This window comes from Monopterus albus, unplaced genomic scaffold, assembly GCF_001952655.1.
Source record: "Monopterus albus unplaced genomic scaffold, M_albus_1.0 scaffold27.1, whole genome shotgun sequence".
In the NCBI taxonomy this organism is placed as follows: Eukaryota; Metazoa; Chordata; class Actinopteri; order Synbranchiformes; family Synbranchidae; genus Monopterus; species Monopterus albus.
The window spans coordinates 1,529,271-1,555,037 of NW_018127907.1; the positions used below are offsets into that span (position 1 = coordinate 1,529,271).

Below are 25,767 nucleotides of genomic sequence, written 5' to 3' on the forward strand. Positions count from 1 at the left end.
GATTCACAGTGAAGGCCACAATTTCACATTTTGGAGCTTGTACTCTCTGCATGTATCCAGGAGAAGAGTCTGACCCAATTATGCTCTCAAAAATATGGATTGCTGGCAAATTCTGATTAACAAGTTAAAAGCTTTAAAAGCTGTATAATGGGAGGAGGGATGCAGTGAAGAGATTAGGAGATGATGATGTGAAACCAAATACAACCTTGGATTGCTGAGTATAATTCGTTCCGGCAACGTGCTCGTAATCTAAAGCACTCGTATATCAAAGCGAATTTCCCCATAAGAAATAATGGAAACTCAGATGATTCATTCCACAACCACTTATTCATATAAAAATGATTACAGTAAAAATAAAACAAATTAACCTGCACTTTACCTTTGAAAAGAATCGTGGCTGGCGTGAGGGGCCATTGTTGCAGTACAGGTGTTGACTATACGAGTGAAGCGCAAGAACCATCAGCTCAGTTGTGACGTGACGCTCAGCAGACAAAGCGTACGTACTACTCGTATTGCGAGACCTCGCTTGTTTATCGAATCAAAATTTTTGCTCATCTTGAAAAACACTCGCAGACCATGTTACTCACAATCCAAGGTTCCACTGTACACATGAATACACAGATTATGTACTGTACTGTATGTGTACGCTAAGATTTCTTCTCTGACGCACCGAACCACATGTGTAAATCAGTACAAGGATCTTATTCATTCAAACAGGCAAAGTCCCAGCTGAGGGGGAGGAACTTCAAACCTTTTCCCAAGACAAGAGGAGGCATGCTATTGAAGTAGGAGACATGGAAGTAGTCCAGTTTGGAGGATGACACACAATTGTGTCCTACTAAAGCTGTAGGGACACTCATTGACATACAGTGGATATAAAAAGCCTACACACCCCAGTTAAAATGCCAAGTTTCTGTGATGTAAAAAAACGAGACCAAGATAAATAATTCCAGAACTTTAGCCACCTTTAATGTGACCTATAACTTGTACAACTCAATTGAAAAACAAACTGAAATCTTTTTTTCAGTGGGAAGTAAAAATAAAAAACTAAAATAATGTGGTTGCATTAGTGTGCACCCTTAAACTAATATTTTGTTGAAGCACCTTTTTATCTTATTACAGCACTCAGTCTTTTTGGGTATGAGTTTATCAGTAATGCACATCTTGACTCTGCAATATTTGCCCACTCTTCTTTGCAAAAACACTCCAAATCTGTCAGATTGCGAGGGCATCTCCTATGCACAGCCCTCTTCAGATCACCCCACAGATGTTCAATCGGATTCAAGTCCCTAAGGCCCCAGTTCCAGCTGAAGAAAAACAACCCCAAAGCATGATGCTGCCACCACCATGCTTCACTGTGGGTATGGTGTTCTTTTGGTGATGTGCAGTGTTGTTTTTGCGCCAAACATACCTTTTGGAATTATGGCCAAAAAGTTCAACCTTGGTTTCATCAGACCATAGCACCTTTTCCCACATGCCTTTGGGAGACTTCAAATGTGTGTTTGCAAAATGTAACCGGGCATGGATATTTTTCTTTGTAAGAAAAGGCTTCCGTCTTGCCACTCTACCCCATAGCCCAGACAAATGAAGAATACGGGAGATTGTTGTCACATGTACTACACAACCAGTACTTGCCAGGAATTCCTGCAGCTCCTTTAATGTTGCTGTAGGCCTCTTGGCAGCCTCCCTGACCAGTTTTCTCCTTGTCTTTTCATCAATTTTGGAGGGACGTCCAGCTCTTGGTAATGTCACTGTTGCACCATATTTTCTCCACTTGATGATGACTGACTTCACTGTGTTCCATGGTATATCTAATGCCTTGGAAATTCTTTTGTACCCTTCTCCTGACTGATACCTTTTAACAATGAGATCCCTCTGATGCTTTGGAAGTTCTCTGCGGACCATGGCTTTTGCTGTAGGATGCGACTAGGAAAATGTCAGGAATAGCCTACTGGAACAGCTGAACTTTATATGGGGTTAATCAGAGGCACTTTAATTGATGGCAGGTGTACTGACTCCTATTTAACATGAGTTTGAATGTGACTGCTTAATTCTGACAACAGTCACAGCCCCACAGTAAGAGGGTGTGCACACTAATGCAACCACATTATTTTAGTTTTTTATTTTTACTTCCCACTGAAAAACAGATTTCAGTTTGTTTTCAATTGAGTTGTACAAGTTATAGGTCACATTAAAGGTGGCTAAAGTTCTGGAATTATTTATCTTGGTCTTGTTTTTTTACATCACAGAAACCTGGCATTTTAACAGGGATGTGTAGACTTTTTATATCCACTGTAATACATTCCCCATGGCCCTAACCCTGACCTTAACTGACACAAATAAATGTTTACTCTCATCCCTTACACTAACCTTAAATTTATTTCTAACCTTAACCATCAAAACTTTGAAGTTGTGAGGACTGGCTAAAATGTCCTCACAACAATGGTATCAAACAAAAATCTGTCCACTCAGTGCATTAAAGACAAGTATATACAGACACACAAACACACATACTGTACATGTATGTTGTGTTTCTATCACTTAAGGAGACATTACACTGACTTACACTCAATTCCTGGAGACTTTCCCTAAACCTTATACCTAACCACTACTTGCCTAACACCTCACCCTCACCTTTACCCCAAATCAGGTCATCTCTCTGAAATTTGATGATTTATGTTTTGGGGACTTGCTTTTTGTCGCCATAACGACTTCAAGTCCCTACCATGTGACTGTGTAAACAGATTTGCATGCCCACAACATGAGTAATAACACACACACACACACACACACACACACTTCCATGTAGATGCACACATGCACAAATGTTAGTGAAGAACATATCCAACAGTGATCAATAATACATCTTATGCTTTTTCCAAATGGAGTGGGCATTAGAGAAAAGATGAGCTGTTGCTGTGCTGTACTTCATCTGGAAAGCAGAAAAGAGTCAAAGCTACATCTGTGTACCCATAGCGAGATTCTCCCAAAAGGAATAGCTTTTTTTTTTTTTTTTAGAAACTCAGTCTTGGTTTTGCAGATTTAAACTTGGGACAAACACTTGAAGATGAGCTGAAACCGGATGGATAAACGACACATGAAGATGGTTTCTGCTGCACAGGCAGAAAGAGCGTGCACCTTACGATGGAGTAAGTACACTAACACTAAACAACTGGTCAGTAATCACTGGAGTTCTGGTGACAGAGGACCTCACAAATCTAGTGAGAACACAGTCATGTTTTTGAATGGCAACCAGTAGCTTTCATTGTTTATATGCAAGTTAGTTCATACACAGTTTTTGTGTGAGATCTTTGATGGAGATGTGTGGGCAATGTAAACTCTATGGTCTGAACTGAAGGTGAGTAGTCTTTGAAAAAGGTAAAGCTGTTTAATGACTGCATACCCAGTCCAACTTGGTTCAATCAATAGTCACGCCCAAATTGTATTCATAATTGGCTCAACAGGCGTAATGTAGATCCCTGCCATTAGATAACATTACTGTCAGCTATAATTACATTTTACCCACCAATTATGAACTGAACCCATTATGACAAGCAACACCAGGAGACAGTTGCACCAGCTCTTTTCAGCCTAGTTATAATGCAAGAGTTTACACTAAGTGGAGACTTGACATCACTACATTAAAATGGGTTGGACCACACACACTAGTTCTTACATAGAGATTAGTTGTTAGTAACTGCCAGTGAATCAAAAATAAGAAAAATGACCACACACTGAAAGCTTACATGATATTAAGAAATAGAGCGAACATTTTGAACCACTCATTTTCTTCAAGGCAAGTAAGCCTACATTTGTGGCTTTATTTCCTAATATTATATACAGTATATGTATATAGTTTACAGACACCTTAGTCAGATAGACAAACTCAGTTTTTCACAACTCCTGACATTAATCCTATAAACATCCCCCGTCTTAGGTTGGTTAAGAATGTGAAATGTCAGAATAATAGTAGAGAAAAATATTTATTTCAACTTTTATTCCTTTCATCACATTCCCAAAGGGTCAGAAGTTCACATACACTCTGTTAGTATTTGGTGGCATTGTCTTTAAATTGTTTAACTTGGCTCAAATGTTTCTTGATGCCTTCCACAAACTTCTTACAATCAGTTGCCTGAATTTCAGCCCATTGCTCCTGAAAGAACTGGTGGAACTGAGTCAGGTTTGGAGGCCTCCTTGCTCACACACACTTTTCAGTTCTGCCCACATACTTTCTATTGGACTGAGGTCAGGGCTTATGGATGGCGGCTCCAATACCTTGACTTCGTTGTCTTTAAGCCATTTTGCCACAACTCTGGAAGTCTACTTGGGGTCATTGTCCATTTGGAAGACCCCTTGGTCACCAAGCTTTAACTTCCTGATGTCCTGAGATGTTGCTTCAATATATCCACATCATCTTCCTTCCTCATGACTCCATCTAGTTTGTGAAGTGGCCCAGTCCCTCCTGCAGCAAATCACCCCCACAGCATGATGCTGCCACCCCGCATGCTTCACGGTTGGGATAGTGTTCTTCAGCTTGTGAGCCTCCTCCTTTTTCCTCCAGACATAACGATGGTCATTGTGGCCAAACAGTTCAGGTTTTGTTTCATCAGACCAGAGGACATTTCTCCAAGTCAGATCTTTGTCACCATGTGCAGGTGCAAACCATAGTCGGCCTTTTTATGGCAGCCTTGGAGCAGTGGCTTCTTCCTTTCAGGTTATGTCAATATAGGACTTGTTTTACTGTGGATATAGATACTTTGGTACCTGTTTGCCTCCAGTGTCTTCACAAGGTCCTTTGCTGTTGTTCTGGAACTGATTTGTACTGTTCAGACCAAAATTCATTCATCTCTAGCAGACAGAACACGTCTCCTTCCTGAGCAGTACAATGACTACATTGTCCCATGGTGTTTATACTTGCATAATGTTGTTTGTACAGATAAACGTGACATCTTCAGGTGTTTGGAAATTGCTCCCAAGGATGAACCAGACTTGTGAAGGTCCACAATTTTTGTTTGAGGTCTTGGCTGATTTATTTAGATTTTCCCATGATGTCAAACAAAGAGGCACTGAGTTTGAAGGTAGGCCTTAAAATACATCCACATGTGAACCTCCTATTGACTCACATGATGCCAGTCAGCCAATCAGAAGCTTCTAAAGCCATGACATCATTTTCTAGAATTTTCCAAGCTGTTTAAAGCCGCAGTCGACTGAGTGAATGTAAACTTCTGACCCACTGGAATTGTGATATAGTGAATTATAAGTGAAATAATTATCTGTAAACAACTGTTGGAAAAATTACTTGTGTCATGCATGCAAGTACATGTCCTGGCCGACTTGCTAAAATGAGAGTTTGCTAACATAACATCTATGGAGTGGTTAAAAAAAATGCCTTAATGACTTCAGCCTAAGTGTATGCAAACGTCTGACTTCAACTACATAGTATAAAAGCTTGGACATCGCTAAGCATTTACATATTTATTGATTTTTCAAGTGAAAAGAAGCAAATACAAGTCCCGCAGCAAGAAGACATTGAAATGAGCCTTCCTTTAAATATTAATGTACTGTTACTTTTTATTTAATAAACTTAAAAAATAGAAAACAAATTAAACAGTAATTGTGATGTGGGCAAATGTTTGGGTTCCCTTGTACTTTTAAAACACAAAACCTTACTAGCTCATTTGGATTTGTAAAACAGTTCATAAGAAATTGTCAGATGATAAATCAAAGCACAACTTTCATCTTCTGCTGTCTGATGTCTTTAAGAACTGGAAGAACAAGAAAACTGATAAAATTGTATGTCAAAGCCAAACTGCCATATGACTACAGCTATAGTAAGGTGCAGCTGACACAGAGGGGGTAGTCCTTGGCTCCACTGTGCAGTAATGATGCACAGACATGAGCCTTACCCGAGTCCTCATTGCAAAATTCAGCATCTGAGGTTTGGAAAGCAACATCTGGGCAAGCTGGAGCACTTTTGAAACAAATGCTGAGGAGAGATGTTGAAACTCAGCTTTTTGATAACAATCAGACAAACACAGAAAAAAGGAGCAATATCAACTGCTGAGCATGGGGTGGCAATATTATTTGACGATACAAATACAGTGGATGTTGCATCACCACTTCCCTCCACTCTGCAAAAATGAAGCCAAAACACCATGAATGCGGCGGGTGCCATTTTGCTTTTCTGTAATTAGATTCTGTGCGGTAGCAACCAGGAGTGGAGTGACAGCATCGGACCGCCAATCAAAGCTGTCAAGTCATCCAAAATACACCCCTTTTTATATCAAGTAACTTATTAAAACAATTCTACCAGAAGAATGATCATTGTGCACAAATCAGCGTGATATATCTATTAAAATGACCACTGGGTAAAATGTATCTGATTTGTATTTTCAGTTTGGCTCATGTCCCATCTGCTAACATTGAGGAGGCGGGATTTAAAACCTATACTGCAACCAACCACCAGGGCAACCTGCAGTGGCTTCACTTCTGGGAGCTGTCATAATCTCCAATGTAAATACAGTCAATGTTTAAAACTGGTTTGCAGTTTCTGAGAACCTAAGAAGAACTACACAGAAACTTGGTGGTGGGTTTATAGAACTGGTGCAACCCAATCCAGATGATCAGAGATATTTTGAACATGTCTCCAGTACAACACAGGTACATAACCAACTAACTTGTTAGTGAAAACAATAGCAAACACACTTAACATTTCCATTATATTCCTTCAATCATTCAGTGCAGTCTGCACCTGCTGGCACATGTGACTACAGTAAGAATCAGCTGCTTAGCGTAATCTCGTGCTCATGTAGATGGAAGATGGCATGAGCTACATAACACCCAGTTAATAAACTCAGTTAAAAACAATCTTACTAGACATTGTGAATCATCATAAAGGTTAAGTTCTTCAGCTAATGGCCATTTCCACACTGCTGCTGTTTTTAAAGCAGCCTAACTTCATTTCTGTGTCCTAACTCAAAACACTACTAAAACATTCATGTGCAGCCTCTCAGGTAGATTATCAGGGTAAACAGTCAGCCTGCCGAAATCCTGCCAGTGACTTAATTCTTTCAGAGGAGAAAATCTACAGAATGACATTATCTCAAATTCACCATTTTACACATGAATGAGGTGGTAAAAATGCATAGCTTAACTTTAGCTTGATGCTAATTATACATATGTAGTTGTAAAGAATCCCTCTCTGCTGTTACAAATGTGCACAAGAACAGTGGAAAAAGAGCAAGCCGCACAAAATATCAACAGTGTGTCACCATCTGAATGTGTGCTTGTTCACTGCTTTCCACCAAGGTTATTTCAAAGAGCTAATATAGCTCCTTGGAAATCAAGTACATGGTGAAACAGTACGACTAGAATATCCTTTTAGCTGCTTGACTTTAGACAGTTTTAATGATGAAGCTAAAACTAAGATGCATCTCCCATGACCGGCCAGCTTTTAAGAGCCGCAGTGACTAAAACAAAAACAATGGAATAAATCAATGAAAACATTCCCTTTCAAATTATGGTACTGCCTTACAGAGAGTTCAGCAGTGTCAAGGGAGACCCCTTCATCAGCTATTGATCAGAGCCCATTTCCAGTACCTGCCTTGTGGTTGAGCTGCTGATGGCGCAGAGTGAATTTTAAATGAGTTATGGTACTCTGTATCAGACTGTTTTAGAGCTCCATTTGTCACGGTGTCTCCGAGTGCATTACAGGTAGGGTTTCTGCGGAAAGCACCACACTGTGAATAATACCAGCAAACAAAGATAGTCATGCTATGTCGTGCACAGTACTATAGCATGAGAACAAAGCTAATATCGCTTCAGTGGTCTCTAGGGTAATGTTTGTTACAGGCCACAGTATGAAAAGTGCTGGGCAAACCAAACAACATCCTAGCAATTTGTCTTTTCATAAAACCACAGTGACTGTGGTGAAGCTGCCAGGCACCACCATTACAGCGGCTGCATGCTGTCAATCTAAACACAATTTATTGTCTGCTTGCATTGCTGTTGGAGTTGCAGTTTAGGTTCACAAGTGAATTACTGCAGATCAATGTGGGTGCTTATGCCTAAGTTTAGTTTTTCAGAACTAACGGGAAGGATGATGGAGGTCATTATAACCACCTTGAAACCATGGAGAACATTTTAACATTTCTGTAGAAAAGGGACATTTTTGGGGTGATGTCGATGAAAATTTCACAGATATCCGGACACAGGATTCTGCAGTGTCTTGTCATGGATCCAACTTTGGGTCGCATGATTAACATGATGCTAAATGAAAGACTGGGAGGTCACCAATGTCATGGAATCATTCTCTCTGACCTTTAATGTCACCATCAAGTTTCATGGCAAGCCAACAAGGAAGCATTCTGCACCAAAGTGCCCAATGGATGAATGAATCAGAGCCATCATCCCTAGGCTCTGCCTCTAGCGGTGCAAGCATTTAAAGATGAGGGGTTTTTAATCAGTGACTGTCTGGACTACTGAAATGTTAAACACATCATATTCAAATGTGGGATCAAAGATTATTATGAATCTAAATCATGCATGGGCATATACACCCTCTGCAGTCTAATTTCTATGGGACCTTTGTGCTGTGAAAATTAAACATTTTTTCACAAAGTGACTTTCTATCACAAGGCTGCAGCCTGAGATATATCCTTGCATTTCTATTACTGGCATTTAAACAACAGAGGCAGGTTCAACAAACTCCTTTTATACAAATACCATCCAGCCACAGACCTCATCACTCCACACTGTGCAGGGGAAGCTGAAGTCATTGGCTGACTTCACACACACACACGCACACAGCAATCCAGCTACTGGCCTCTCTCCAGTTCAAGTCTTATGCAGGTTAAGCTGTTTACATGCATCTCTGATACCCCAAAAGGAAGTCTCTGTTTCTATGAGAAAACCAAAGGTGAGTATTTCTGTGTACCTGCGCTGGCCCACCCACAGCCAGGATTCAGCAACCCTCTATCAATGATGATGTTGTGTGGATGTGCTCCCAAACATCGCAAAAACCAAAATAAAATACATTAATTTCCACCCATCATGTTGCAAAAGTGTTTTTATGAATCAGTTGTAAATTGAAAATTATTTCAAACTATTAATTATATCAAAGTGTTTATTGTTATGTTTTTCTAAAATGTAATTGTCAGTGTTAATGGTGGATTAAGATTTTACATGCTGTTTGATAAATAAAATGAAAACGGGACAGGACATGGTGTCTCTCAGGCAGTGCTCTAGTCGAGTCCCCAGCGTTCGAGTCCGAGTCGAGTCTCGAATCCTCAGTGTTCGAGTCAAGTCCGAGTCACCAAAGAATAATAGGAGTCTGAGCTGAGTTCCTGTTGCGCGAGCCAGTCATTGAGGTCTATGTTAAACACAACTGACACAGCTGTCACCATTTTATATTCCAAACTTTCTAACAGTCTATTGTGGAGGTCACACCACACTTTCTCATTGTCTGTCATTTTGAAACAGGGTCATAAAAATTCTGTCATAATTTATTGTTACTCCTCAATTTAATTCTCATTTTTTAATAATATAGCATTTTTAATAGAATTTTAATATCATTTTTCATTAATTCGCATTTAATTAAAAAAATATTTTATATATGGAACAAGTGTATGTGCTGTGGCTACTTTTCATGTCAGCACCACAGAAAGCAGATGACTTAGTCGCATTTGTTTCTGGCAGCGGCAACAAAGGCCACTAAAAATACTGTTGCCAGTGTGCAAATATGAACACTGAAATTTTACTAAATTAGACAATTACCATTATAATATGAACACAAGAAGTTAGGCTAACTGAATTGAACTCAGCTGACCTGCTGTAGCTTTGCCTGCTGCAGAGGTGACTGTCAGTAGGTTTCTCGTGGACCCTATAATTTAGATGTGAAAGCTGAACCCGCTCTGCTGCCACACTGCAGACTGGACTTGCCAGCTCCACTTCAGCCAAAGTTTTGAAGTCAGGGAACAATTCTCTCTGGAAGTGTTTAGAAGTTCTTCTGAATGTGATATTTCCTGATCCAAACTTGAAGTTAGTGTAGGTCGCTCTCTGTGTTCTAATCTGCCAAAATGATGGTCTTCAAATTTTTCCATCATTAATAAAAACATTCTATCAATTACGGAAAATATTCGGTTAACAGAACCTCTTATGCACTGCATCACCATATTGCTCTGCAATTTGATACAAACAAATCATTTATAGAAAGGTGGAGTGTACGCTTTAAGTGGATACTGCAGATACAGCATGGCGCAAATGAACAGGTTTTAATGTCAATATCTTATGCCAAATTATTATAACCTATTAGCACAGAAAAGAAAAAACCAAGTCCTCCTATACAACTTCCGAGTCTGAATGCAGTCAATGCTCAAGTGCGAGTCCGAGTCCAAGTCATCAGTGCTCAAATCCAAGTTGAGTCACGATTCCTGAAAATCTGGACTCGAGTGGTACTCGAGTACTACAACACAACTATCCTAACCCCCTCCATGACCATCTGCTGCCTACATTGCTTCTATTACTATGCCTGCTTCTCCTGTGTTTTCAAACTACCATCTGTAAATTAGCCCCACCTGCCTCCTAGTGAATGTTGCATTTCAAACAGCCAGCCATGGAGGAGCTCTCAGCGGCTAAAAGTCCAAAACTGTGGCAGCAAGACTGAAGAGGTCATGATTTTTGCACAGAGAGAGTGGGACAAAGAAAGAGCAAAAACAAGGGTTAACAGCAGTTTGGCTTTTTGTGATGGAGTGTTAAAAGCAGCCAAAGCAACCGGATTTGATTCAGATGAACGTTAGCATCTAAAGCTAACGTTCATCTGAAAGTTAGCAAAGTGTTTGTTTCGCTAACTTTAGCAAACTAGCACAGTCATGATTTCACCTTCATGTTGAATTAATATAATCTGGGAGAAATTCAATCTTTGTGTAACATCAGTGCTGTGTTAATCCCATTATGCTGCTGCAATGCTGCAGAAGAGCTGGGGCTCTAGTCCGCTAACAGTAGCTTTGGACTCGTGGCTGCTTTTTGTACAAAACCAAGTGTCAGTAGGTAGATTAGTTAATGCACCCTTTCAGGATGCCTTGATCAAGTCGAAACTCAAATCCCCTGAAGTGAAGCTCATTACTTCTAAACTGCCTAAACTGTTCTCACCAATATTTCTAATTAAATACAGTGCCTTGCGAAAGTATTCGGCCCCCTTGAACTTTGCAACCTTTTGCCACATTTCAGGCTTCAAACATAAAGATATAAAACTGTAATTTTTTGTGAAGAATCAACAACAAGTGGGACACAATCATGAAGTGGAACGAAATTTATTGGATATTTCAAACTTTTCTAACAAATAAAAAACTGAAAAATTGGGCGTGCAAAATTATTCAACCCCCTTAAGTTAATACGTTGTAGCGCCACCTTTTGCTGCGATTACAGCTGTAAATCGCTTGGGGTATGTCTCTATCAGTTTTGCACATCGAGAGACTGAAATTTTTGCCCATGCCTCCTTGCAAAACAGCTCGAGCTCAGTGAGGTTGGATGGAGAGCATTTGTGAACAGCAGTTTTCAGTTCTTTCCACAGATTCTCGATTGGATTCAGGTCTGGACTTTGACTTGGCCATTCTAACACCTGGATATGTTTATTTGTGAACCATTCCATTGTAGATTTTGCTTTATGTTTTGGATCATTGTCTTGTTGGAAGACAAATCTCCATCCCAGTCTCAGGTCTTTTGCAGACTCCATCAGGTTTCCTTCCAGAATGGTCCTGTATTTGGCTCCATCCATCTTCCCATCAATTTTAACCATCTTCCCTGTCCCTGCTGAAGAAAAGCAGGCCCAAAACATGATGCTGCCACCACCATGTTTGACAATGGGGATGGTGTGTTCAGGGTGATGAACTGTGTTGCTTTTACGCCAAACATAACGTTTTGCATTGTTGCCAAAAAGTTCGATTTTGGTTTCATCTGACCAGAGCACCTTCTTCCACATGTTTGGTGTGTCTCCCAGGTGGCTTGTGGCAAACTTTAAACGACACTTTTTATGGATATCTTTAAGAAATGGCTTTCTTCTTGCCACTCTTCCATAAAGGCCAGATTTGTGCAGTATACGACTGATTGTTGTCCTATGGACAGAGTCTCCCACCTCAGCTGTAGATCTCTGCAGTTCATCCAGAGTGATCATGGGCCTCTTGGCTGCATCTCTGATCAGTCTTCTCCTTGTATGAGCTGAAAGTTTAGAGGGACGGCCAGGTCTTGGTAGATTTGCAGTGGTCTGATACTCCTTCCATTTCAATATTATCGCTTGCACAGTGCTCCTTGGGATGTTTAAAGCTTGGGAAATCTTTTTGTATCCAAATCCGGCTTTAAACTTCTCCACAACAGTATCTCGGACCTGCCTGGTGTGTTCCTTGTTCTTCATGATGCTCTCTGCGCTTTAAACAGACCTCTGAGACTATCACAGTGCAGGTGCATTTATACGGAGACTTGATTACACACAGGTGGATTCTATTTATCATCATTAGTCATTTAGGTCAACATTGGATCATTCAGAGATCCTCACTGAACTTCTGGAGAGAGTTTGCTGCACTGAAAGTAAAGGGGCTGAATAATTTTGCACGCCCAATTATTCAGTTTTTTATTTGTTAAAAAAGTTTGAAATATCCAATAAATTTCATTCCACTTCATGATTGTGTCCCACTTGTTGTTGATTCTTCACAAAAAATTACAGTTTTATATCTTTATGTTTGAAGCCTGAAATGTGGCAAAAGGTCGCAAAGTTCAAGGGGGCCGAATACTTTCGCAAGGCACTGCATTTCAGCTGTTTATTGAAACATTTACTTAAGCGAACTACTCGAGTTTGATACTCTCACCTAACTAGGTTATTTCAACTGTTTATTAAATAGCAAATTTTAGCTCCCAGCTTCTAAACAGTTTATCCCTTACCTTTTATTTCATCCATTTTTCCACTTTCCACTTTTATTCATTACTTATAGCTACTGCAACTATTCAACTTGTCCTGCTCACATGCTAACTAGTTTTTGATAGACTCTTACAATTGACTCAATTGACGGGTAGCTTACTGGTTAATGTAAAATCTGTATCACAATCTTTAATCTTATTTTGCTGTTGATTTTCTTACTGACACAAATATGTGGATATATACTGTATTTTTAATTTCTGTTTTTCAGTCTGGTTTAGTTGAGTTCATGAGATGGGGTTTCCATGTACCCCCTGGAAACTGCAGATGGCCCTGCAGGTACAACCCAGATGGAGATCACAGACACACTGAAAAAAAGGACTCACCGGGTCTTTGGATTTACACAAATTATGCTAGTATATGCAACGCAATTCATTCATATTTCCTCTGTTAACATAATTCAAACAAGTTAACCCCAGAAGAAAATTATGTTGGTTTTACACATTATCATTGTGTGGGACCGATGTACACATTACAATCAAGTAAATCCAACAAATCTTTTTTTTCAGTGCACAGAGTGGCATTTACTGACTCTCACCTGTCTGTCTCTGAGCTGAGGTAGCAGATGAGGTGACACGCCCAGAGCAGCGGCCCTGCATAAGTGCTAAGGGCTGTTAAGAAGATGGCAGGTGCTTCTACGTAACTTTCCAGTCCAACGAAGCCCACTGAAATATCGACAGTGGCAATGTTGTTGGAATTACCCTGCAGGAACACAAAGAAATATTATTTTAGCATCAGCAAGGGCGCGGGAGTTAAACAAGTACACACAGATCTGTGTGTGAAGTTTTATAACCATCTCAGAGCTCTAAAGAACTGCTCCTTTACTTTATCATCAGTACTCGGAGCTTCTGGCGGCTTCCCAGCGGCCCAATTGTTTGTGTTTTCCGGCTGCTGACCAGAGCAGCAGACACAGCTTCTGTCTGGAGCTGGACTCTTGTTAGAACCACTCAGACTAATGTGTGTGTGTGTGTGTGTGTGCATATGTGTATGTGCCAGTATGCAGAGTTGTTTTTTTTTTTTCATTTCTGGGAAAACACCAAAAATGCCTGCAGTAAACACAATGTATTAGACTTTTCTAACTTTGTTTTATTTCTTTCCTTTTAGTCAGAAGGTTCATCTCAAGCTTTAGATTGTCACTGCAAAGCAATGAGGATTAATAGTCACAATATAAAGGGTATTTGATTCTGCAAGTGTAGGATATGTGCACACAAGGAAAATAAGCCTTTGTTCAAATGTATTGGCACAGTGCAACAAAAAAAAGGAGGCTGACAAAAAGTGCAAGTATAAAGAAAGATTTCATAACCTTAAAATATATGTTAAGGTTTTTTATGTAGTAGCTTCATCACCAGCTCCACCAACATATCAGAGAGTAGTTTTGTTTAAATTAAAAAACATTAAAATATATATTTTTCAGTTCTCTGGTCAGTGCACATCATGTATCTGGACCACTGAGTGAATATAAATATGGACATCATGACAGCTCCCAGAAATGAAGCCACTGTGACATGATGAGCCCCCTGGTGGCTGGTTGCAGTATAGGTCATAAATCGCACCTTCTCCATGTCAGTTGATGGGACATGAGCCAAACTAAAAACAAATCAAAGAAATTTTTCCCAGAGGTGATTTCTGTGGTTTTTGATAAATATTATCATGCTGATGTGTGCACAAGTGGTCATTTTTCTTAAAAATTTATTGATTATAAGTTATTTGATGATATAAAAAGGGGTGTATTTCGGATGATTTGACAGCTTTGGGGCCCTATCTTGCAACAAACACACTGTGTGTGGCGCAGGTAGCACGTCTGTGTTTCCTAATTTCCTATCTGTGCAATTACCGTTTTCATGACATACGCATAACTTTGCCTTTTTACAAAGCAGCAGTCTGTTGACTTTGCGCTAGCAGGTGTGTCCAGGTAAATTTCGGGTGTGCTGGTAATATGAGAGCGCACAAAGTGACTGTGCCACTGACCAGAAAAAAACAGGTCTGTGGTCAACAGTCAACTCATTATTGCTAGTTAATGGGCACGTTGAACATGTTGTGATGTGCAGAATCTGGTTGCAAAACGCCAAGATGGCAGCTACCGTACTGATGATATTTTGGCTTCACTTTTGCATAGTGGTGTTAAGTGGTGATGCATCATCCATATCTATATACAGTCAATGGTCTGGACAATATTCTATAGACTGTACACTAGTATACTAAGTTCAGTTAAAAAGTAAAAAACAACAAAAAAAAAAAAAAAAAAGAAAGAAGATCGGTGTTCCAACTTGTGCTGCTCAGGTGTTCAGTCTGACTTGCAGGTGGCACATTCAGATGCCTGCAATCACCTGCATCCTGTTGATGTGTCCAAGACGCCGCCTTCAGAAGGCTGGCGCACTGAGCAGCACCTCTCAAAACCTCTGTCACGTCTGATCACATCTTCTCCTACAGAGCTCAAATTGCCCCATTAACAGTATTTCATTTTCTAAGTGTCTTATTTAACACATTCAATGTCTTTGAGCATAAGTGATAATTGCATTTACAATTCATTGTGATCATTAGGCTGTCACATGTATAGTACACTCTACATATGCACACAGAAAAGAAAAATCTCTGGGAACACCGCTGAGACAAATGATCTCTTTCTTGTCAGATTTGAATGCAATGAGGCTCCATAAGCAGCAACACATGAATGAATGGCTTATTCCCCTTCTGTGCGCACATCTCTGATCACAGAGGGGAGAAAATAACATTAAGAGCTGGCTCCATTTTCAACAGATAGTGGATGTCAGTGAACAGGCTGGAGGCTTTAGTTGGACATTTTCTACTTGCTTTCTGGCTGAAATCATGCTGTGATCATTCAAATATTGTTCTGCACCATCAACAAATATCTCATTTATGCTTTATGCATGAGTTTCAAACAAAACTGATTGCCATGACAACTGCCAGAAAGTGGGATGGTCTAAGAGAGCTCCTCGCTGAAACGTATATGATGCAAAGAAAACAAATCTATAGTGTGAATACTGATGTCTTCAATTGGTGTGATGAGGATAACTTTAAGACTGGTTAGTGTTATCAAACAGAAATATCCACCGTAATTCGTATGCTCATTGTAAGTCATCTTTGTTAAATTCATTCATTCAATACGAGGCCACCTTTCAGCTCTGAGCTATAAAAACATCCTCGTGATGAGTCATCTTTTCTACAGAAGGTTGCTAAGTTGCATTTGAATTCAAACCCGTGGGGTGACTCGTCCCTACTCGTATGGCAACATTTGCAAAACCTGGCTCATTTCTGAAGAATCAACACCTCCTTGCTGCCTTACTGACCATCTGGTTTAGGGACGGAGTTAACTCCACTGAAAACACACCGCAAAGTCTGACTTGTCTGTCACTGTAAGTGATCAGGACAGCTGAGTGCAGGCAGCCAAAACCTCTCCTGTGAGACAGTTAATTCATCATGTCACATGATTTAACTTTCAGGTGACACTAGTGAGGTCTCTTCTGCTGAGGGAGGTTACCTGGAATATTTCCCATAATCCTCCTGTGCTTTTTTGTGTGTTTGGCTGCCAAAAAAAGACACTGAAAACAACACCAATTGCCAATATTTGAAATAAAGGCTCTGAAAACACAACACCAACTACATTGCTAGACTCTAGTCATAGTTTACAACTCTGATATATTTGCAACTGAGAGCTACCTGAACAGCTCCAACTGTACTTGGTCATTAGATTTTAATTCAGTGCAAGTTTAATTGTTCCATATGACAGTTTTTGTTTCAGAGCAGCTAATTTAAGTCACATATGTTTTACGCAGTCATTATGGTTGCAGCTTCATTACTCAAAGGTTTGTAATTACATACCTGTGCGTCTGGACTAAAAATTGTCTGGTGCTGGTCTGTTCCTGAGCCCATAACAATATTAATGACCCAAGGGTGACAAGGGTTATTAAATTGTTAGTGATGTGGAAGTTCAGTGTTGACAACAATACTCACAGGCTAACCAAATATCTGTCCTGTGTGGAGGGTGAAAAAAAGGCAGACAATACATCTGCCTTTAAAGAACATTCCTAGCTTCCTAGCCCAGAACACATCCACAGGAAACAACAAGTCCAGTTGGCCTTCTTTCCAGTGCTGGATGAAAGTAATATAATTTATACACAAACACTTCCTCTTGGCCAGAGCTGTGCCTATTACAGTATCCATCAGTTTATCAGTGGTGACAGCTTTCCTAAATGTTGCTTCACTTGGTGTCAAAGCATTAAATTAGATGTCTCTTACAATCAGACAAGAAAAACTCACTGTTTTGCTTACTGCTGTGTTGTTTCCTTTTGTAGATATGGGTGATTTTGTCTCCTATACACAGCTTCACCCTTCTGACATCAGCAACCAATTGATGATGCAGTTTGTAAAACGGCTGGAATTTCTAAAATGGTAATGGCTAGATTTTTTTATTTTACTTATTTCGCAAGGTGATTGCGACTTGTCTGGACTACAATCAGAGTTAATTTGCAGAGGTCAGTAGGGCCCCTCACGCTTTCTTCACTATCTCTACAAGCACAACAAATGGTAACTCAAAACCTTTAACGGAAAATATCAATCACTACTATTCACTGCTGCGGTACACCTTTAATTAACCCTTTTTTAATTTATCTTTGTGAAATATTTTTCCTTAAGCCAGCTTTATACTCCATCAAAAATGGTTTATTAAGGCCATTTCACTGTCTCTCTCAGAACTTGCTGTCTGGCCACGTCAGAAAATGTGTTTATAGCTGTTCTGCACACCCACGCTGGAAGGTGGAGTGAAAAGCCAGCAGTCACAGAGACAGGAGGACAAATCGAGAGTCTTTCCAGGAAGACAATCATGGTGCTGACCTCAGGTGAACACATTAAAAAGTGCCGCAAATAGTTGTGTAACTAATGGAAAAAAAAGAGAGCTGAGAGAGAAGTACGATGCCTGGCTCATTGCTCACCGTTGCATAGCTGGCCCATCACAGTTTGAAGTGTGTGTGAATGTAGGAATTAATAGATTTTGCCACATAATCCTAACATTTTCAACATTTCAAATGTTGCTGTTACCAGGTGACCTTCTGGTCACAAGCAACCTTTTAAACATTTAGTTCCTCACCGCCTGATTTTCTGTTATTATTCTGAGAATATGAAATAGCTAGTAATATACCCTACTTAGAAATGTTCATGACTGACACATGGTATAGCAATTCAAATGCATACAGATTGTACAGTACATTACCTAAACAGTAGTTAACAGTCCTGAAAATCCTGTTTCAGCTGCAGTGGTTTAATTTTTCACCTTGCTAGACAGATGTACAGGGGTACTCCATGACCCAGTGACATCACTGCTGAGTGTGGTTACAGATGCCTTACCTGAAAGTAAAAGAAGGCCTGACCAAACCAGTAGTGCATGATAGTGGTCTGGGCTGCGTCATAGTGAAGTTTTTTCCAGATGAACTGAGCCATGAGTGTCTGGATCAACAGGCAGCAGCACAGCACAGGCAGGTTGTGAGCACGAAACAGCAGTGAAACCAACAAAACCAAGCCGCTGTAAATCTCCCATAATCCCCTGCTCTTCAATTTGGCATCTGCAGTGATGATCTGGGATCGCAGCAGGTCCTTGGTGCCCGTGAAGAGGATGCCCAAAACAAAGACGTAAACAAAGCGGGCCTCCACTGTTCCCCTAAATGAGAAAAGATTACAGACTGTGTGACTTTGTCGTTTGCTGTAAGCCAGTATTGATTCCTCCCCACAAATAACAAAGTAATTGCAGTAAGTGACTCTGGGACGTGGATTCTGGCAATCTCGCTGTACCTGTCCATGCATTTAGCAACTGTATATTCAGAGATGGGAAAATCTTCTATTTTAGTCTTTCTATACTGAATGATAAAAGAATAACGCTTCCTTTCAAATGAGGATGACAACAAAAGCTGTACAACACTGAGCAAGAGTAAAATCCAACTATGTAACAAAACAAAAACAATTTTATTAGATCAAATCAAGTCCCTACAAAGCCCTTATAAAAAAGACAAAGTCTAAAACAGGCTCATATTATCTCTGTGATACTGACATTGTCCTGTGGACAATGAAAAGTTTGATGAATGGGATATGTTAGGACAAATAGCCAATATGACAACATAATAGTAATTTTAGTTATACAGCACTTTTCTAAACAGCAAGTGTTTAACAGTAACAACTACAGAGTAAACAAATGCTAACTTAAATAAGAGCACAACATTTATCTGATAACACTGAGCTTTAAGAAATTATTTAAAAAACACTACAAGGTTACTGTAGCTACCCTGAGACACTCAGGCAGGAAGTTCCAAAGCAGATGGGCACAGACTGAGAAGGTCCAGTCTCTCTGGATAATAAACCAAGAGACTGGAACAGGAGACCTCTTCCTAAGGATCTCAGGCTGTGCTGTGGCTCATGCAAGGCCTTAAAAGCTAAAGAGAAAAATCTTCAAATCAATGTTAAACCCAAAGTGAGCCAGTGCAAAGATGCGAGGGAACGATGTGGTCTGATTTCAAAGACTCCGTTAAAATCCTAGAGGCAGCATTTTGGATGATCTGGAGATGACCACCTGACTCACAGCTGAGGCCAGAGTAAATAAAATTACATGATTACACCACAGTTACGGAATTCTATTCCAGAGGACCTCATGACATGTGACTGAGTCTCCTCTTTTAAAGCAGGTCTTACAACATATTTTTATAGGAAAGCCAACTCCGATTATTGTGTGTATTGTTGTGAAGCACTTCGCAACCATGTTTTGAAAAGTGCTTCAGAAATAGTTTATTATTATACCACCCTAGATATGTGGCTGTAAATGATATGTTTGAGTCAAACATAGCCCATAGAATGTGAATGGATCCCTTAATATTAGATGATAACCAACTAAGGTTGGAGTGTAGAGGAACAGTTACAGAAGGTGGGCCAAATAACATCACTTCAGATTTTGATTCATTTAGACATTGACAGCTCTGTGGAGTCAGGCCCAGCAGGCTTAAAGTGGAACACACAGCTGTGTAGCATCAGCGAACACATGAAATCAACAGTGTTTTTGGAAAATGGGGCAGGATGAAAATGACAGGTGGGGACAGGTGTGCGTGGGGTCTTCCTAATTTCAACAGAGAAACTCCTATAGAATCACAAATGTAGGAGTGAAACCAATCAAGGGTTGTGTCATTGATGCCCACCCATATTCTCAGACAATCAGTTAAAGCCACCAACATTTATATGATGATGTTGCACCATCACTTCCCTCCACTATGAAAAAATGAAGCCAAAATATCATGAATACAGCAGCTGCCATATTGCTTTTGTGCAACCGGAAACAGAGTGACAGCATCGGACCGCCAAGCAAAGCTGTCAGATCAACCAAAATACACCTCTTTATATATCATCAAATAACTTATTAAAAGCAAACCTACCAGAAAAATGACTACTTGTACACTTGTATCCAACAAATATCTACCAAAGGACCACAGAAGTGACCTCTGGGAAAGATGTATTTGATTTCTACTTTGAGTTTTCAGTTTGGCTCATATCCCATTCACTAATGTGCAGGTGGTGGGATTTACAGCCTATACTGCACCCAGCCACCAGGTGGCGATCAGGTCCTTGTAGCTTTACCTCCGGGAGCAGTCAGCCTGTCCATCGTTTTTACAGTCGATGGTTAAAACTGAGGGATCAAAAGTGCCAAACAGAACTCAAATCAAGTAGGATTAAAACACTAGAGTGACCAAATTCGACAGAGAGCAGGAAATCATTGGTCACTTTAATGAGTGTGTTTTCACTGCTATTAAAGTGCGTTTTTCAAAAATTCTACTGCTTTTCATAAAAGAAATGTTTTGAAAATGAATGGTTTTTTTTTTCTAAAATAATTGAAACAAAAAAAAACTGAAGTCGGCCTAAAATCATTTAAAACCAATGGGGTGAGGATGGACTTTTTCATCAAAGAGTGGGAAACTGCATGCTCAAAACTCAACAGAAAAGTGCCAGTGGAAAAAGCAGTGTTGATAATGGACAGAAAATCAGGTTCAATGGTGTGAAAAATCGATTTTAAAAACCAAGTGTGTAGGAAATCTAGAGAGCAGGAAGTTTCATGGAGGTGACTGTATTTTCAAGGGCTGACACATCGATAAATGAGATAAAAGAAGTGCCTCAGGAGAGCTACAGATGATGGGGGGAGGGATGTGCTGCCTCATCCCTTTTGTTTTATTGATAAACGATTGACGAAATACTCACATTTTGCTGTGGCAGCTTCAGGGAAATGGGTGAGGGGGGGTCGATTACAGAGTCAACAGTCTGAAGTTCTGGTATTGTAGCTTTGGAAGGCAAGCAGGTAGGAAACGTGGTCATTGCTCAAGTTGGATCAGAAACAGCACATATGGACAATGGAATGTAAAAGACAATAGCTGGGGCATGCAATTTGGGATCACCCTTGGGGTCTCTCTGGGGTTGACAGCATGGGGGAGAAAGGCCAGTTCACCATTTCCTCTCCCTTAACTACACAGAGCATTACTGAACTGCTTACACCCTCTTAATAGCTCCCTCCTCAGGGTCTGGGAGCCATTTAGGAGGGAAACACACCACATATTGGGTCAAGTCTCTCCTGTCAAGGTCGGGGGCCAACCCCGAGCTGTTTCAGGCCCAACAATCAACTATTAAAATAAACAATGAGGAACCGTAAAACAAAGGGAAGGTTTAACTTAACCATAACACAAGGATGCTGCTGTCCTGCTGCCTTGGACGACCTCACTCTGCTGAGCTGCTCCGGAGCTCCTCAAGTGATGGCCTCACCCGGTGCTGGTGGTTCAGGGTGTGGGCATCACCAGTACACTCCTGGTCCTTTGCTGATTTAACACCCCCTGTCTTACTCTTTTGATTAAAAGCTAATATTTTGTTTGATTTTATTTTCCTTTAATATATCCTGAATATCAGACTGCAGAGTTGGATACACCCACACTACACACGTTCACACACACAAACTAAATGTAAAAATCCCTTTGTCTCTTTTGTAAATGTTTGTTGTCTTTTCTTCTTTGGTATGTCCTTTGTCCTGTAAATGTGTTGCTTCATGTTGCAATTTAAAAAAGAAACTGACACTACACATTTTATAACGTGTATATTTCAGCCAGAGGCTCTGCTGTAACAGGTTTTCAGAGTTCATAGCTTTAATTAATTTCATATCCCTGTTGCTGGTCAGAATGCCACGTATTTCTGTAACTCCTAATAACCCATCTTTTATTCAGTATGCAGTATGTCAATGTAACATTAATAATTAAAGGTGTGAGACTGGAAGACAGAACGGGTTGCCCGAGGAAAGCAGACTTTTCTCACATGCATCACTGTCTGTGCTACTTGTTTCTGTATCGCTCTAATTTGAAAAATACCTCATTAACATTGTTCTAGTGTATTTTAAGGCTGTACGACATGTTATCAAAAATCTCCTTCTTGAATGGAGTAGCAGTGGAACAACACAGACTGCAGACCACTCCTGAAGGTCTCCGAGGGATTTATAACAGCCGCCCGGGAATGTTAAAAACTTTCACAGGTATAATTTTGGTCTCTTACTGTTTATGACTGTACCGTGTCAAAACGCTGATATATTTTACCCACAGTCACAAGGCTTCCACTACTGCTCCTCCACAGATTGTTTTCATTTAGAAGGACATATTACTGAATTTATAACAACATGCTCAACAAAAAATATAACCTGTATCTGTTCCTGACAAAACATCATCAGCACTGTACAGAAGGTCACACAGCGCTATGGGCCTTGGCGACATATAGCAACGTGTTAATCAGACTAAGATGCACATATAACAGGTGCTATTTTTGTGTAAATTTCACTTAACATTGTGACTAAAATATACAGTGAATGAATGATGCAAACCAAGAGAAAACAAAGATACCAAGGAACATTATGGAGAACTGATCATTTTTAGAAGACAGAAGATGAAAAGTGTATGACTAACATTATTAAACAGCAGTTTGCCAACAGATGTTGCTTAAAGTAAATGTTTGACACATTATCTTTTTGAGTATTTACTTTTACTCATTATACAAAGTCTAAATATAACCTAAAGGATATTCCTACTTCCAAAAATCAAACTCAAGGATTTCAACTCAAACTGATTAATAGGGCTATCACTATATGCAATGATTAAAAACAACAATCAAATCTAATGTTTTCATGGTTCTGAAAAAGGTTAGATCACATCAGCAATTTCTGTGAACACTGAAAAAAGATAAGACTTTATTTTTAATTAAGAGGCTCATATTATGCTTAATTTCCATGAATCAACTGTTCAGGTGGGGATGAAAATATACACTAATAGGCAAAATAATTTCAAACAGAAGTGCTTCTGGTGCCCCTCCCTACCACTTAAAAGGGAAAAATATCAAAAACATTAAAAAAAAAAAATCCAATTCAGACACCCAGGTGGATTTTGTGATTTTGAGTTCTGTGTACTGCAAAACCACCCATGTAGAATTGAGTGCCTCTGTTGCTGTCTTTGTATAAGTCAGACTAAAAGAAGGCAGAGTAGCTGAGCATCACTATGCTATTCGTATTGGGAATACAATTTATCCCATGGCCAGACATGATCTAAGAGTGCAACATTACTCTACTTTGTGTGTCACTGGCTTAGAGGCTATAGATTTGGACACAGAGGTTGTGACAGTCAGACACCATAAACAATGCGAGGCACACTGGATCCACAGCCTCAAAGTTACTCAGGCCTAAATCAAGATCTCTCTCCTTTCCTGTAGGAGATAAGGCATTGGGTTGAAATGTTTATTTTGTTCTTGCTGTACTGTGAACTGTCCCACAGTCTAATGGAGTTTGGCCATTTTTTTGTGCCTGGTATGGGGACATGTGGTGGGTACTGGCTTCACTCAACACAGGTGTGTGGACTCATTATTTACTGGTCTGAGTTCACTGTGTGTCCAGGCATCCTGAGGAAGCCAAGTGTGCCGATACGTGTTGATGTATTGTTTAATGTGTTAACCCATAACCACTGAAAGTGGTTTATGATGGTTTTGTTACACTAACAGGCCTTTTTGGCAGCAAAGAACCTACCAGCTCGTAACGAAGCATGTACCCCTTGTCACAGGTTCTGCTTTTGTTTCTACTGCCCTCCACCTGATTTGGCGAGTCAGCAAGTTGACCACGGGCAAAGACGTCACATTTCTGCAAGTTTTTGTTGCACCTGTGATTAAGGAGCACAGCTCTCTCTGCTTTGTGTGTGTGAGGAGTGCAGCCAGCACAGAGTGCAGACTGAGCCTTTCTGGATTTACAAGAAGATACTACCAATTTTACAATGAATTGTTAAACAGTGTTTCACAAAGCATGGAATTTCTGCCAATATGCAGCACCCTGCACACCCACACAGACATTTTCAATTATTCTGGCTGATTAGACCTCTGCTTAGGTCAAAACTGGCTTAAACTCTAAAGACAAATAAGAACATTATCTGGGTAAGTTGTCCTGCCATAACGGGATCAACAAAATTACCATGAAAGTGTCAGTCGAGTACAGTCCGTGTATGCTCGCAGTCTAAGAAGTCGTCTAATGCGTGTATAGGGACTTAAAGGCAAAATTAAACTGCCAAAGTCGAAAAGGGAGTTCAGTAATACTCCACCCGTACAACAAGAAAGCATTCTAGGGTTGTTTATTAGAGCTGTAAAATCAATACACTTAGTGACTTGATGCATGTTTGCCTTCAGTCACTATAGGGAAAATAATCTAAAAACATGACATAAATCCAATATTAGACTGTATTCACAAGCAAAGCTCACTCTTACTTTTTAATACAATGTTGTTTCTAGTGGATGCAACAAGATATGAAATAGGAGGTTCCACCCTTAATTGTTAGACGGATGTAAGCTATGTCAGTAGGATTTAATACAGCTTTAAAGATGAACAAGGCCTATAATGTATGCCCTGTGGTGTACAACGCTAAGTCTGTGTCTGAAGTCTGATGCTACTACAAGGTTAAAAAAAGTTTCCATAAGCCTCTTCTCCTTCCAAAAGGCTTACTCCACAAAAATCCTTTTCCAACTATCAATAATTTATAAGCTCAAAAAGACCCAAATTGAAGCTTTACAGGAAAAGTGCTTTCGATTATGAAGGCAATTACATGTGGTCTAATTTCCATTTCAAGCATTCAGCAAATGCCATTATCCGGAAAAACTTAAATGAGAAGACACCCCCGCCCCAATCTGCTTTTTAATTAACTTTTAAACTTTTAACAATTATATTTGCTAATAAAAGAAGTAGTGAAATAGTCTTGATAAAACAAAACTGAAAAAGAAAACAAAAGCATGATAAGAGATGAGGCAACAATATGTCATTTTATTCTATTTCATAATGAATGCAGGGGAAATAAAGGCTATTAATAGTTAACTAAGCTTAGGGAGCCACAGAGTTACAGTTAAATTTATACTCTACAAATTATTGGAGATAACAAAGGTATTAAAAATATGTGCTCACCTATTGCCTATCAAACCCCAGATGATATTCAGAATCATATCTAACATTCTTCTGAAACGCACCCATTCAAACACTCTCACACAGCAAAGGGACCTCTCTCATGCTGTCAATGCTGCACAAGTACTACAGGATAATAGCTGACCCTGAAGCAAGTACTGGAGCAAGTATTGGACATGCATTATTAATCAGTGTGTTTTATGGAAACCTGTTCCAACAGAGGAATAGAGCAGAGTAATATTCTCCATATGGCACAATTCTTTATTATTCACAACTCCTCTAACAATATAGCAGGGATTGTATTCATCATTAT

The 25,767-nt window shown here is 39.8% G+C and overlaps 1 protein-coding gene across 3 annotated transcripts in view; it reads right to left on the reverse strand.

The window, feature by feature from the left end:
- The window catches only part of pigg (phosphatidylinositol glycan anchor biosynthesis class G (EMM blood group)), a 76,297-nt gene that overhangs the window by 1,141 nt on the left and 49,389 nt on the right, over positions 1 to 25,767 (reverse strand). For all 3 annotated transcript variants that reach the window (XM_020595469.1, XM_020595468.1, XM_020595467.1), the window contains 2 exons: positions 18,326 to 18,635; positions 13,503 to 13,666 (listed from right to left, as the gene is read on the reverse strand). In XM_020595469.1, coding sequence (XP_020451125.1) covers positions 13,503 to 13,666; positions 18,326 to 18,635 — 474 coding nt within the window. The remainder of the gene's footprint in view (positions 1 to 13,502; positions 13,667 to 18,325; positions 18,636 to 25,767) is intronic.